At 36.6% G+C, this 12,972-nt stretch overlaps 2 protein-coding genes across 3 annotated transcripts; one reads left to right on the forward strand and one right to left on the reverse strand.

The window, feature by feature from the left end:
* Window positions 1-74: 74 nt before the first annotated feature.
* Window positions 75-7,732, reverse strand: porcn (porcupine O-acyltransferase). 2 transcript variants are annotated; one of them, XM_051903399.1, is made up of 15 exons: window positions 7,062-7,732; window positions 6,561-6,706; window positions 5,893-6,085; window positions 5,498-5,541; window positions 5,197-5,378; window positions 4,960-5,090; window positions 4,765-4,782; window positions 4,540-4,554; window positions 4,317-4,442; window positions 2,594-2,694; window positions 2,312-2,388; window positions 2,133-2,196; window positions 1,818-1,903; window positions 1,517-1,627; window positions 75-1,424 (listed from the first exon to the last, which is right to left on the reverse strand). In XM_051903399.1, exons 2-15 carry the CDS (start codon window positions 6,694-6,696, stop codon window positions 1,323-1,325), a joined length of 1,386 nt encoding a protein of 461 aa, XP_051759359.1. In that variant the 5' UTR covers window positions 6,697-6,706; window positions 7,062-7,732; the 3' UTR covers window positions 75-1,322. The 2 variants fall into 2 exon arrangements, with proteins under 2 accessions (XP_051759359.1, XP_051759360.1); XM_051903400.1 differs by lacking the exon at window positions 7,062-7,732 and having other exon boundaries at window positions 6,193-6,697.
* Window positions 7,733-7,912: 180 nt separating this feature from the next.
* Window positions 7,913-12,376, forward strand: cpt2 (carnitine palmitoyltransferase 2). The gene is made up of 5 exons (XM_051903394.1): window positions 7,913-8,366; window positions 9,437-9,517; window positions 9,611-9,717; window positions 9,806-11,110; window positions 11,517-12,376. The coding sequence occupies exons 1-5, from the start codon at window positions 8,179-8,181 to the stop codon at window positions 11,843-11,845; spliced, it is 2,010 nt and encodes a 669-aa protein (XP_051759354.1). The 5' UTR covers window positions 7,913-8,178; the 3' UTR covers window positions 11,846-12,376.
* Window positions 12,377-12,972: the final 596 nt, after the last annotated feature.

Raw genomic sequence — 12,972 nt, forward strand, 5'->3', positions numbered from 1 at the left:
TACTGTAAAAATAAATTTAAACTGGGGGGAAATTAGAAAATTTCAAGTTTTATTATAGAGTGGACTGGCAGTCAAACATACATAATACAGTAAAAATCATCCATGTAATTTAAACTCTTTATTTAATATTCACTAATAAAAGTATAGGGATTAACAACAGGGCAACTCAATGGAAAATGTGTTGTGTAATGGATGTCCGAACACAATAAATGAAAGAAAATAAGAACATACCTGAATTAATTGGCTATTAATTATTATTGTTCTGTTTGGCACTACTATATAAACAAACCATCCATAAAACAATCCATCTAATTCAATGTTTTGATGATGTCATTACTCTATTCACTACCAAATAGCAATAATAATAATAATAATACTAAAAGATTAAAATACACAGAAAACAAAAACCCACTTTATACTTTTCCTTTTCCCATTTCTAGTTGCCGTAAATAATTTACATTTTTAAAAAGTCTAAATATAAGAAACTATTAAACACTACTAATACTGTCTCAGTATTCGAGTGTCTCAAAGGGTTTCAAACTCACCCAGAGACTTACTGTCACCATTTAAACAACTCGTACAATAAAGAGGATGTGAACTTTATCATATGTTCATTCAGAGCCCTCTGAGGATGAACTTATGACTAAAATAAGTCACTTGGCATGTTTGTTGTACATGAGAACCGTAATGATTGTGAATCGCAGAATGCGTGCTTTAGTGGAAAAGAATTAGTATTAGTTGATTTTCCATATGAAAGTGGCAAAAAAAAAAAAAAAAAAAAACCTGTCAGGCTGAAATGCATACAATAGATGCAATACAAAACTTGATTTGAGCAGTTCGACTTTAGAGCTTCTGAAACAATCAATAAGAATATTAATATGTTCTTTTCACACTAAAAGGTAATTGTTCTAAACCATCAAAAAAACCTACTACAACTACAATTTTTATTAGTCAGTCATATCAAAATCTTGAGCAATTCATTAATATTGTCTATGAATAATTCAATATTCACACTTATTGTGGATTGCTGTGGTTTGTAAAAAGGTCTTGATGCTTTTTTCTACTTTAGGAAGCTTAGAAAACTTCAGAACATCCTGTAGTTGTAGAGTTCTGGTCATGTCAAACCAGTGGTGTGGATCAATATTAACTGTACAGCAGTTTTTCCTGGATTTGAGGATTCTGGTCCGCAGTCACGCTCATCCAGAGTTCACAGTGATGTCATGAATGGCCACGGCTCCTCTACGGTAAGCTCATATAAAATATCCAATCACAGTTATTGCTATCCTCTCCCAACTTCTCCTCGTCTATGTAGGTCTCAGTGTTTATAGAAGAAGGCGATACAGGACCCAAAGGCCGAAGGTCAACCAGTGGCTCGTCCAGCTGAGCTGCATCCATTTCTGAATGGTGTGGCTAGCCATGCCGTCCTGCGGAAAAGAGAAAAATATTTTAAACAAATATGAATAATAACCTGCACAGAAAGTAAGGGCCATAGAATTTCAGGAGAAGTGGCTTTTACCTCATCAGAATCCATGTCATCTGTGCTGGAGCCAAAAATAGAGCCCAGGTATGTTAAATGTAGCACTGCTAACATGCTAAACGTCCCATTAATTAAATATACCCACAATTCCTAGAGAAAAGAAAAAAGTTACATTTATAAATACATAATCTACAACTTTAGTTTTTACTAAAATATGTTTATTTTACCATATTTAAATGATTACTCTTTTTTTATGGCTTTTTATGTTTGTTTGTTTGTTTGTTTGTTTTAAAAGGTATTCACACAAGTGCTTCTATAGCTATAATGACATATACTACACCTTTTTATGTCTGTGTTTGCAGTCAGATAGGCATCTCTTGGAGAGGACGCATGCATTTAAAATGACGGACAATCTTTTCCTCAGCACTGAAACACAGAATGAAGGCAAAGTCCATTAAACACACAACCAAAATCCAAGCTGAAAGTGTGAAGAACACTTAGAACATTAGAAAATCTAAAATTAGAACATTTAAAACATTTTATAAACTGATTAAAACATTTTAAAATGATATTACATATTGCAATAACTGAAAACAGTGACATGAGCAATAATAAATGTCTATGATTAAATAACTATACCTGAACAGATACTCACCATGTTCAATATATGTTATAAAGCCTAGTGTTAATAATATTGCCCCAATGTGGAAGCTTAGACCCTGTGTGCACAGAAATATAATACTGCATTTATTATACACTTGAGAAAGAACGCAATAAATTCAAATTAATTAATCAAGAAAATAGCAAATTAAAAATAAGCCAAAACGCACTCACATGTAGCAGAGCGCTCGCTGTATATGTCAAGATAATGGCTGTGAAGCTCCCATATCTGAGAGCCTTCTTAAACACATCTAAAAAGGAGGAGAAATGTGACTTACTCGTATACTTGGAGGTAATGAAAATATACAAAAGCCTGCTCTAAGTAAAAGCTGGTCAATCTGTTCATTCAAGTCTTTTGGGAGCTAAAATACATGTTTAAATTAATTTCAGAGTGTATTATAACTAATACAAAATTGTTAGAGAAGCCATTAACAAATGAAAAAAAAAATCACATACAGGTGTTGAGCCAGCGGGACATGGGCAGGTTCCAGGAAGTGACCACTTCAACCATAGACCTGGGAAACTCAACATTAAGCGGCTTTGCTATTGTCATGTCCCTGAAAAGACAGAAATGGAATGACAAAAAGATAGACTGAGAGAAAGAAAGAAGGGAAGAGCATGAAATATTGATCAATTAAAAGTAAATGGCAATTATATACTTTCAGTGATATTAATGATTGCAATGTCAGAAATAAACTTTATTCATATTTTTATTAAAGCTAGGGTAGGCAATGTTTTTCATAAACACTTTTTGTTATACTGGTTGAAACTCCTCACATCTTGTTAGCAAATAATAATAGATGTGGTCTAAATTTTAAAAAATTTATTCATATCTTCTGTGGAAGTCTCAGGACCAAGAAAATATTCCATTCAGTCCTGCCTGTCATCCTATGTATTTCCATACCTCCGCGCACCCTGCTTAATTAAGAGATGGCAACCCGTGACGTTCATACTCAAAGCTGTTCACGTGCTCAGACCTAAGTGATTCTATGGCAACGGTATCAACGGCGAAATGAATCTGCAGCAGTCAGGTGGTACAAGTCAGAGCTCTGTAGGCTGTTTATGTTCAATATTATTGTAATGTTATGTGCTTTGAGACGCCGTCTCTCGTGACACTTTGCAGACTCTGCTCTGGCTGTGCGTGTTCATATTTTTGGAGGAGTCGTGGCTTTAGAGAGCGTACTGAAGGGAGGGATCTTATGCTTTCAAAGCTAGTTTGCTATAGTGTGCTGCAAGGATGATGTATTTTTGTAGGCCAACCTGGAATTTAGCATCACTCAGCATCCCTCAACAAAAAGTCAATAGGATTTTTTCATTGGAATATTGCAGAAAATAAGCTCTGTGACCAACAAAAGTTTATGATTCTTACATGTTTTGTTCATCAAGATAATCTTCACAAATGAACACAAATTTTAAAGCCTAAATACAATCAGTAAAAGGCTAAACATCTAAAAAGGTAAAGCTTTACAGAAGTAAAAAGCTAAACGTAGGCTATAAACGAACTACAGCACGGTCGTACGATTTTAACATCACCACCACAAAGCTTCCAACAACTCTTTCAGTTTTTATCTAAAAACATTTTCCATGAAAGTTGTAGTTTGCAAGAGGGTGATTATAAACACAACAAGTCTGTAAAAGCGGACTAGCGTGCTGTGTAGATAAGTTTACCTGTTTGGCGTGACAACGTTAATGTCCCTGACTGCCTCTGTAGTCCCATTTAGCCACTAGCAACCGCCTTTTTTCAAAACATGTAACAGCTTAAAAAAATCATGACTGATGTATTACTGAGGTATTTTATGTAGTAGAATAAAACGTGAAAACATCTTATCATCCCTGCAGCACGCTATTGCTAGCCTCTCTGAAATTGCCTACCCTAGCTTTAATGTAATAATATGTTATTAACAATATTTGCCCTCTATAATTGTTTTTTAAATAATATAAAACACAAAATAATTCCTATAATATAACCAGACAATAAGTATAGTTATCTTATGGCCACTGTAAGTCATATCAGTGCCTTGAGAGCCACTAAAACCATACTAAACATAACATCAAGCCTATTTAGATTAGATTACTATGCATATGAAAATGGAGGAATTTCTCATTTTTGCTATGTCCCCCGTTTTATTTCTGACACTGAGTGATTGGTAGTATGTGAATCTGTATAATTTATACAAACCACTTAAGGTTGTCCTTCTCCTCTGTGAAACCAGCACCTGCCAGTGTGGTTGTCGTCTCACCAAGGTAACTTACAAAGTAATTACTGAAGTGGAAGGACAAGGTGTTCTCATAGGCCTGTAGCCACCTGATGAGGAGAATCACAAGCTGAAGGTTATCACAGAGAAAACCGCAGAGACATGAGACTGTTGAGTTTTAACATTAAAGGCTTGTGCATTTCTTACCTTTTAATAGAGCCTCTGCATTGAAATATGAAATGAAATGCATAATTAAACACAGTCCAAAATGGCTATTTTATTAATGGACAGAATTCAGAATTTTCTAACCATAATTATTTTAATATGTATTTCAAAGTAAATTTAGCTCATGTAAGCATGCTTATATTAAAATGTCTTTATTCCTCATGTTCAAAATTTATAAATGTATTAATAACATAAGTAGGATAATACCTCATCTTTCGCTTCTTGCTGAGGAAAAAATATGAAAACAGATCAGTCAAACATTAAAAACCTTCACTAAGCCACAGATAGCAACATAACCATTAACATTAACATGTTTGATATTAAAAGAAACCATCTATACTTTACACCTTATTGCTCACTGAATAAACTATACAATTTTCCTCAACTCAAATTTATACTCACTTGCGGAGCAGCTTGTCTCCAAAGACTGGGATGAAATAGGGAAAGAGATAGGGTGCAATACAGTTGGAAATGACCAGACAGAGCTGGCTCTTCACACAGCTGAAGATTGACTTCATAAACCAGGAGACACTCTGTGGAAAAGATCAGATAGATGCTCTGAAGTGTCATTGGAAATGCTCTTATACATCTTTCATTATAAATTGCATTAGAACGAATGCTGGCAAACTCGAGACTCACAAGTTTTCTACTCTCTACCGCATCCATATAGCTGTTGAAACTGATCCAAGGCCCAAAGATGACAGTTCCCACAAAGTAAATGTAGCCCATGAACTCCACTGGAGAGGGAACTTTCTCCACTATGCCTTTGTCCAAGTCAAAGGCAAGAGAAATTGCCTTCATGGCCACTACCATCTGGGAACCTGGATGACCACAACAACAATTTCATTGTAAATGTAGCCAAAATTCAGTACAGTAAACATCTACCATCCTGGTCTAATATTCACTGTTGTCAGATAACAAAACAACATAAAAAACTGACCTCTCATTTTATGCCAGGTTGTTGTATCCATCATATGCAACTCTCTGAAACAGAATGATAAGAAATGTTTCTTGAGCACCAAATCAGCATATTAGAATTATTTCTGAAGGATCATGTGACACTGAAGACTAGAGTAATGCTGTAAAATTTAGCTTTGCCATCGCAGGAATACATTACATTTTAAAATATGTTAAAATAGAAAACCGTTATTTTAAATATTTAACAATATTACAGTTTTTATCAGTATTTATAGTGTTCAAATCCTTCAGCCTGACTATTCATCCCTCATCTTAACTATTTCCACTGTAATCAAATATACAGTACACATTGACTACATTGTACGTACTGTGTTCTGTAAAAATGAAGAAACAGAAGAGTGTGAGAGGAGGACATACCCCAGAAGAAGGTAGATGAGGATAGTGATGGACAGGAAAGGTCCGCGGCTGCTTGAATGACGACACAGGAAGAGGATGAGGTAGCAGAGGAGGCTGAGAAGCACCACCCAAACCATGTGTAGCTCGAAGAACAGGTAGAGAGTGTAAAAACCGCCTGCCACTGTACTCAGGTGTTTCAAGAAAGAAGGCAGACCTGAGAGAAAAAATAATTTTTAACATAATATCATTTAATTACATGTTTTTAGTTGTACTTTCGGATTAGTTCCCACAAATATGACAACTCTGTTATTATTTACTCACTGTTGTGTATTTTGAAACATTCTTCTTTCCATGGAACACAAAAGATGTTATTTATAGCATAAGTGTTTTATCGCACAATGAAAGTGAAATGGAACGCAGCTGTCAAGCAAGACACAAAGCTATCATATGTCTTCAAAAGACTTGAGATATGGTACATTGTACATTACCTACTTTTATAGCATTTTTGTCCTTTTTGGTGCTTGAAAACACCTGGCCACTATTCGCTTTCCTTAAATATACAAGCGGCAAGGGGGAGTGAAAGTCATACATGTTTAGAACGACATGAGGGAGAGTAAATAATATTCATTTTAAAGGAACTATTCCTTTAAAATTACAGTACATGTTCTGTGTTGTATAAACCCTCTTACCCAATCTCCACAGCAGCCTACATACTAGGCAGATGAGTAACAGCTGCCATACTTGTTCTAGACCCTGTTGGACAGTCGGAAGCAAGCAACCGGATCCCAGTTCCTGGAAGAACTCCTGTCTGCTTAGAGCTCCCATTGCTTTGACTCTGAGAAAATAATAATACAATTTGTTTTTGTACCATAAATAAGAAAATCAATAACGTCAGGGTATTTGGTATGAGCAATGACAGATACTGTGGTTAAGCTTCAAAGGTAAAGCTAAGATCAAGGATGAATTGAGGTCAAAACATAGTGTTTGTGAATTTAATCTCAGGGTTAATACCGAAACCCATGCACCTATATGTGATGATTACAGCAGCTTTTAGAAATAGATATAATTATTTATATAAATAAACCTATTATAATAAGGGGGAAAAGCTTCTTGTTGGTATTCTGAATATATTTTTTATGATACCCAAATGTTTTATGCCGTGTCGTCATGCAATATCCAAATAATCTTACCTCTGCAAGATGTCAAATACCCTTACACCGCAATGCAAAAAGCATGCACGGTCTGGACGTATGAGATTCAAGCTATTTGTAAAATCGTCGTCAGGTGTTATATCCTTTGAATGGGAATGATAATAGCTGAAATGTACAATTTGTTACAGAGCGCGACAGCGGAGGAGGAGGATGAGCACTTCACCCCCACTATCAACTCAGACAGCGATGAACCGCAATAGGAATACGTCTGTGGGTCTCTTAAATGTCAAGTTTTATATGCATTCTCTTATATTTCATTGTTAAATTTTAATTTAGAATAAAGGTGTATAATTTTCGCCTAGGTTCTGATCTAAATATGGAGAATTATGTCGCGCTTCGTACAGCACAATCGGTCCAGATGATGCTGGCAACGCGCCTGATGTGGTTGATGGCTGATTCCCATTGATGCTGTCCGTCGTTCATGATTACAGCGTCCCAAAGGGACCCGGCGACCAATCATCTCACTGTTCATCTGTGGCTGAACCAATCAGAACGAAAAGGCGGGACTAGGTTTTGATAGCCCCAGTGCTTTAAAATGTATTTAAAATTTATGAGAGGAATATAATAAATACTCGAAATATATGAACTAAGAATATTTTTCGTAGGATTGGTTTTAAATGTATTTTATTTAAATATACGTTCTAAATTATTTCTGGCAAAATCTCTTACGTTTTACTCTTACTATTGTTTTGTGAGACAGTTCCAGTTCCAATCATTAGATGCACAACTTATCAGCCTACATATATTTTTGTGTATTTTTTTGTTTATATACATTGGGACTTTTATTGTGAAAAGTGTCACAGTAAGTGAGGCGGAAGTAATACGTTAAATATTAAAATAGGAGATTTTTGTTGGGAAGCCGTTAGTAAAAAGTATCTTAACAAAGCCGATTTTTTTAAGTTTGTTGAAATATTTTTTCTAAATAGAAACGTTAAGCGAGCACAGGCAGCTAATTACTGTTGGCCGTACCGAAAGCGACAGGATCTGTCAGATAGCCTGCATTCATTCAGTGGGTTGGCAGCTTTCAGAAGGTTTGGAATTGAAGTTGAGTTTTAGGAAAAGCACACAATTCTTAATTCATTAAACTACAAGTTGTATGATGGCAGGGTTGCTCTCTACACAATGTAATTCAGCACTGAATAAATTAAAACTGTTAAGGAATAACCCTGCCCTGTCAGTTCTAACGAGCACTCAACGTAAATACAGTAGTAAGGATGGAGCTGGGATTGAGTATTTACACAAAAGTGTCGTCCCGACCATGCACTACCAGAAGAGTTTACCAAGGTAGGAGAATTACATAAAATCACAAATATGACATATAACCCACATCAGAGAATTAATTTCTGTGACACTGTGCTTTGATATTGTGTCTTTGATATTGAATTGCATTTTAGCTGGAAACGCTATAATTAAAACTTTTGTCTACGACAGTTTTAGGTCATATTAGAGAATGTAGGTGAAAGTGCAAATTCTACACTTATATTGCAAGGGGATGGGGACACGGTGTTACACGTAAAAACGCCCCCCCTTGCCTCAAGTTTCGTTCCCTCAGCATTGGTCCGTGTTACATTGTACAGGTTGCGTTGCATTTGTTAATAATAAATTGAATTTAATTGAAAGAAATGTCATTGAAGGGAATTTGTCTTGAGCTTGTGATGTTGTATATACTACCGTTCAAAAGTTTGGGCTCGGTAATATATTTTAATGTTTTTGAAATAAGTCACCAAGGCTGCATTTATTTTACAAAAATACTGTAAAACAGTAGTTTTGTGAAATATATTTATAATTTAAAATGTAAATATGTGATGTGATGGCATAGCTGAATTTTCAGCATCATTACTCCAGTCTTCAGTGTCACATGATCCTTCAGAAATCATTCTGATATGCTGATTTGGTGCTCAAGAAACATTTCTTATTATCAATGTTGAAAACATTTGTGCTGCTTAATATTTTTGTGCAAAAACGGGATACATTTTTTCAGGATTCTTTGATAAAGTTCCTAAGAACAGATTTGAAATCTTTTGTACTGTGTAAAAGTCTTTATTTTGATTAATTTAATGCACCACATGGAATTAATTTCTTACAAAAAAATCTTACAGCCCCAAAACTTTTGAATGGTAATGTACATACACAAAAAAATGTTAAAATAGTAGTAGAGTAATAGAGTAGAGTGAATAATTATACCAAGTAAAAAATAAAATTCATACAAAATTAGATGAAACACATTATAAAACAATACAAAGATTTCAAGTAGTACATTACAAAATACTATAGAATATTATACGAAACCAATGAATACATAAAACTTTCAATGAAAGTGTTTCCCAAAATATCATTTTACATGATTTTTACAGGTTACCAGTTCCAAAATTGGAGGATACCATACGGAGATATTTGGCAGCTCAAAGACCCTTGCTGAATGATGAACAGTACAGGTAATAAGCCTAGGGTAACTATATCAATTTATTCATTTCATATCTGAATTAACTTGAGTTTTGATATATTTCTGTTCCCTTGAAATCCAACAGCAATACAGAGAAAGTAACACACGATTTCCAGAGTGGTGCAGGCAAGCAGTTACATGAGGAACTTGTGGCTTTAGACAAGAACAACAAGCATACCAGCTATATATCAGGTGGGAGATATATAATCACATAATAACAATTGCATTTTGTTTTAATTGTAACCTCATCAATGAATTTCTCCTTCTTGCCTTTTTTTAGCTCCATGGTTTGACATGTACTTGTCTGCTCGGGAGTCTGTTGTGCTCAACTTTAACCCTTTCATGTCCTTTAACCCTGACCCCAAACCCGAGTACAACGACCAGCTTGTGCGGGCCACCAACATGGTGTGCTCAGCTGTCCGGTTCATGAAGACCCTTCGTGCTGGTTTGCTTGAGCCGGAAGTGTTTCATCTTAACCCTGCCAAAAGTGACACAGATAGTTTCAAGAGGCTGATCCGATGGGTGCCCCCTTCCATCTCATGGTTTGGAGCCTACATGGTGAATGCCTATCCTCTGGATATGTCACAGTACTTCCGCCTTTTTAACTCCACACGTATACCCAAGTACAAGCGTGATGAGCTCCTCACAGATGACAAGGGCCACCACTTGCTCGTACTAAGACAAGGCAACCTGTATGTGTTTGATGTTCTGGATCGGGACGGCAACCTGATAAAGCCTGCTGAGGTTCATGCTCACCTGAAATACATCCTGACAGACCCCACAGAAGCTCCTTCATTCCCGTTGGGTGTTCTAACAAGTGAAAATAGAGACACTTGGGCAGGCTTAAGACAAAAACTGCTGGATGCTGGAAATGGTGAAGCTCTGCAGTTAGTAGACACTGCTTTGTTTTGCCTCTGCCTGGATGAGGAGGTGATGAGAGACCATATTCACATCTCTCACAACATGCTTCATGGAGACGGATGCAACCGCTGGTACGATAAGTCCTTCAGTATCATCTTGGCTAAGGACGGACAGGCGGCCATCAATTTTGAGCACTCTTGGGGTGACGGCGTGGCCGTTCTTCGCTTCCAGAATGAAGTCTTCAAGGACACGACGGAGAAGCCTCTGGTTGGCCCTGGCTCTCAGCCCGCATCGGTGGACTCTGCCTCTGCAGTGCGCCGATTAGGGTTCAAACTTGATGAAGGGTTAAAAGCTGGAATCACAAAAGCCAAAGAGAACTTCCATGCCGCTGTGTCAAAGCTCACCATCGACGCCATGGAGTTCAAGAAAGGTGGAAAGGAGCAGCTTAAGAAGAAGAAGTTGAGCCCAGATGCCATTGCACAGCTTGCTTTCCAGATGGGCTTCCTACGGCAGTATGGCCAGACTGTCGCCACATATGAGTCCTGCAGCACCGCTGCCTTCAAACACGGTCGCACAGAAACCATCCGTCCCGCTAGCATCCACACAAAGCGCTGTGCCAAGGCCTTCGTCCAGCAGCCCGGACAGCACACAGTGGAGCAGTTACAGGGGCTGTTGAGTGAATGCTCCAAATACCACGGGCAACTCACTAAAGAGGCGGCCATGGGTGAGGGCAGCACTTTTACAATCTGTCAGTCATATTCATGTGGTGTCTTGTGATTTTTAGGAGGCAAAAACTGATGTTTTTGTTAGCAAGACATGTTTATTTTAAGCGGTATTGAGCAAGTTAAAAGGATAAAATAAAATATTCTGTCATCACCGTCTTGTTGTTGCAAACCTCTCTGACTCTTTCTTTCTTCTATGGAACACAAAAGAAGATATTTTTGTCCATATAATGAAAGAAATTGTAATTCAAAACAACATTAGACCCCATTGACTTACATTGTATGGACAAAAAAGATATTTTTCAAAATATCTTCTTTTGTATTCCACAGAAGAAATGATCTTTGGTTCACTCTCAGCTTATTTATTTTATCATTGTGATTGTTTTTTCTTTGTGTGTTTTCATCTAGGTCAAGGGTTTGATCGCCATCTTTTTGCCATGCGCTACCTGGCTAATTCGAAAGGAATGGCACTGCCCAGTCTGTACCAGGATCCAGCATATGCCGCCATAAACCACAACATCCTGTCCACCAGTACTCTCACCAGCCCTGCGGTCAGTCTGGGCGGGTTTGCTCCTGTGGTGCCTGATGGTTTCGGAGTGGGCTATGGCGTCCATGATGAGTGGATCGGGTGCAATGTGTCCAGCTACCCTGCCAGAAATGTTCATGAGTTTCTTAAGTGTGTTCACAAGTCCTTGGAAGACATTTTTACAGTCCTTGATGGAAAACCCATTCATTGAAAGCGCACTTTGAAGTTCTTTAAAGCACTTGGCATGTGGACTAGTCTGAATGTAGGGAATTTATGTTTTACTTTTATTAGATAAGGACTCAGTGTTATAAAGTATGTAGGTTTAAGGTAGAACTAATAAGCTTTGCCCTGTGTGGATAGACAAATGTGACTGCTTGATATTAAACTCATGCTAGAGTGATTGATTCAGAGGCAAAACTGATTATTGGTTATGGGGTATAAGCAATTTTGTCCTAAACTCTATTCTTTTTGAAATATTTGCAATGTATTTTCCCCATGTTCAATTGTCACCTGGCAATCATCTGACTCTATATCATCTTTATTTTCTTGGACTGCAAAATTCTGCCTTCTGCCTAATTATTTTTTGTTCATTTTTTTACCAAATGCAGAATAAGTTTAACATACAAATAAATAAGACCTGTCCTGTGCCTTGTAAGAAAAATGTAATGAACATGGAAAATCACGAATACTGTGATTGTAAATATTGTAACAAAGCTTAATAAAAAATACATGCAGAATGAAATAGTTCAGCCACATTTGTATGATTATGTGCATCACACATACACTAACATTCAAAGTTTTTGGGTCAGTAAGATGTTTTTGAAAATAAATATTTTACTCAGCAAGGATGCATTAAATTGATCAAAAGTGGCAAAGACTTGTGCAGTGTTACAAAAACAAGTGTATTTCAGATAAATGCTGCTCTTTTGATCTTTATTCATCAAAGAATTGTGAAAAAAGTTGGTTTCCACAAAAATATTAAGCAGTACAACTGTTTTCCACATTAATTTGATCATAAGAAATGCTTCCTGAGCACCAAATCAGCATATTAGAATGATTTCTGAAGGATCATGTGACACTGAAGACTGAAGTAATGATGCTCAAAATTCAGCTTTGTCATTTTAGGAATTAATTAAATTATTCAATTATTGACGTTTTTACTGTATTTTTTACCAAATAAATGCAGCCTTGGTCAGCATAAAGGACTTTTCAAAAACTTTTTTGACCAGTTTTGTACAGACTGTAGCTGTATCTCATTTTGGAGACTGCATCCTCCGGAGATCGCAGGATGCATACATCATCAAGGATGTCTTATTTAAGAAAAATAACTGTAATAAA

Source organism: Ctenopharyngodon idella, chromosome 8 (assembly GCF_019924925.1).
Source record: "Ctenopharyngodon idella isolate HZGC_01 chromosome 8, HZGC01, whole genome shotgun sequence".
NCBI lineage: Eukaryota > Metazoa > Chordata > Actinopteri > Cypriniformes > Xenocyprididae > Ctenopharyngodon > Ctenopharyngodon idella.

Coding starts and splice junctions, on each gene's coding strand:
- porcn (XM_051903399.1), bottom strand. CDS start 6,696: ATGGGAGCTCTAAGCAGACAGGAGTTCTTCCAGGAACTGGGATCCGGT. Junction 5,542..5,892: donor CTCATCTACCTTCTTCTGGG/GTATGTCCTCCT, acceptor ATTCTGTTTCAG/AGAGTTGCATATGATGGATA. Junction 1,904..2,132: donor TATAACATATATTGAACATG/GTGAGTATCTGT, acceptor TCTGTGTTTCAG/TGCTGAGGAAAAGATTGTCC.
- cpt2 (XM_051903394.1), top strand. CDS start 8,179: ATGATGGCAGGGTTGCTCTCTACACAATGTAATTCAGCACTGAATAAA. Junction 8,367..9,436: donor TACCAGAAGAGTTTACCAAG/GTAGGAGAATTA, acceptor TGATTTTTACAG/GTTACCAGTTCCAAAATTGG. Junction 9,518..9,610: donor CTGAATGATGAACAGTACAG/GTAATAAGCCTA, acceptor GAAATCCAACAG/CAATACAGAGAAAGTAACAC.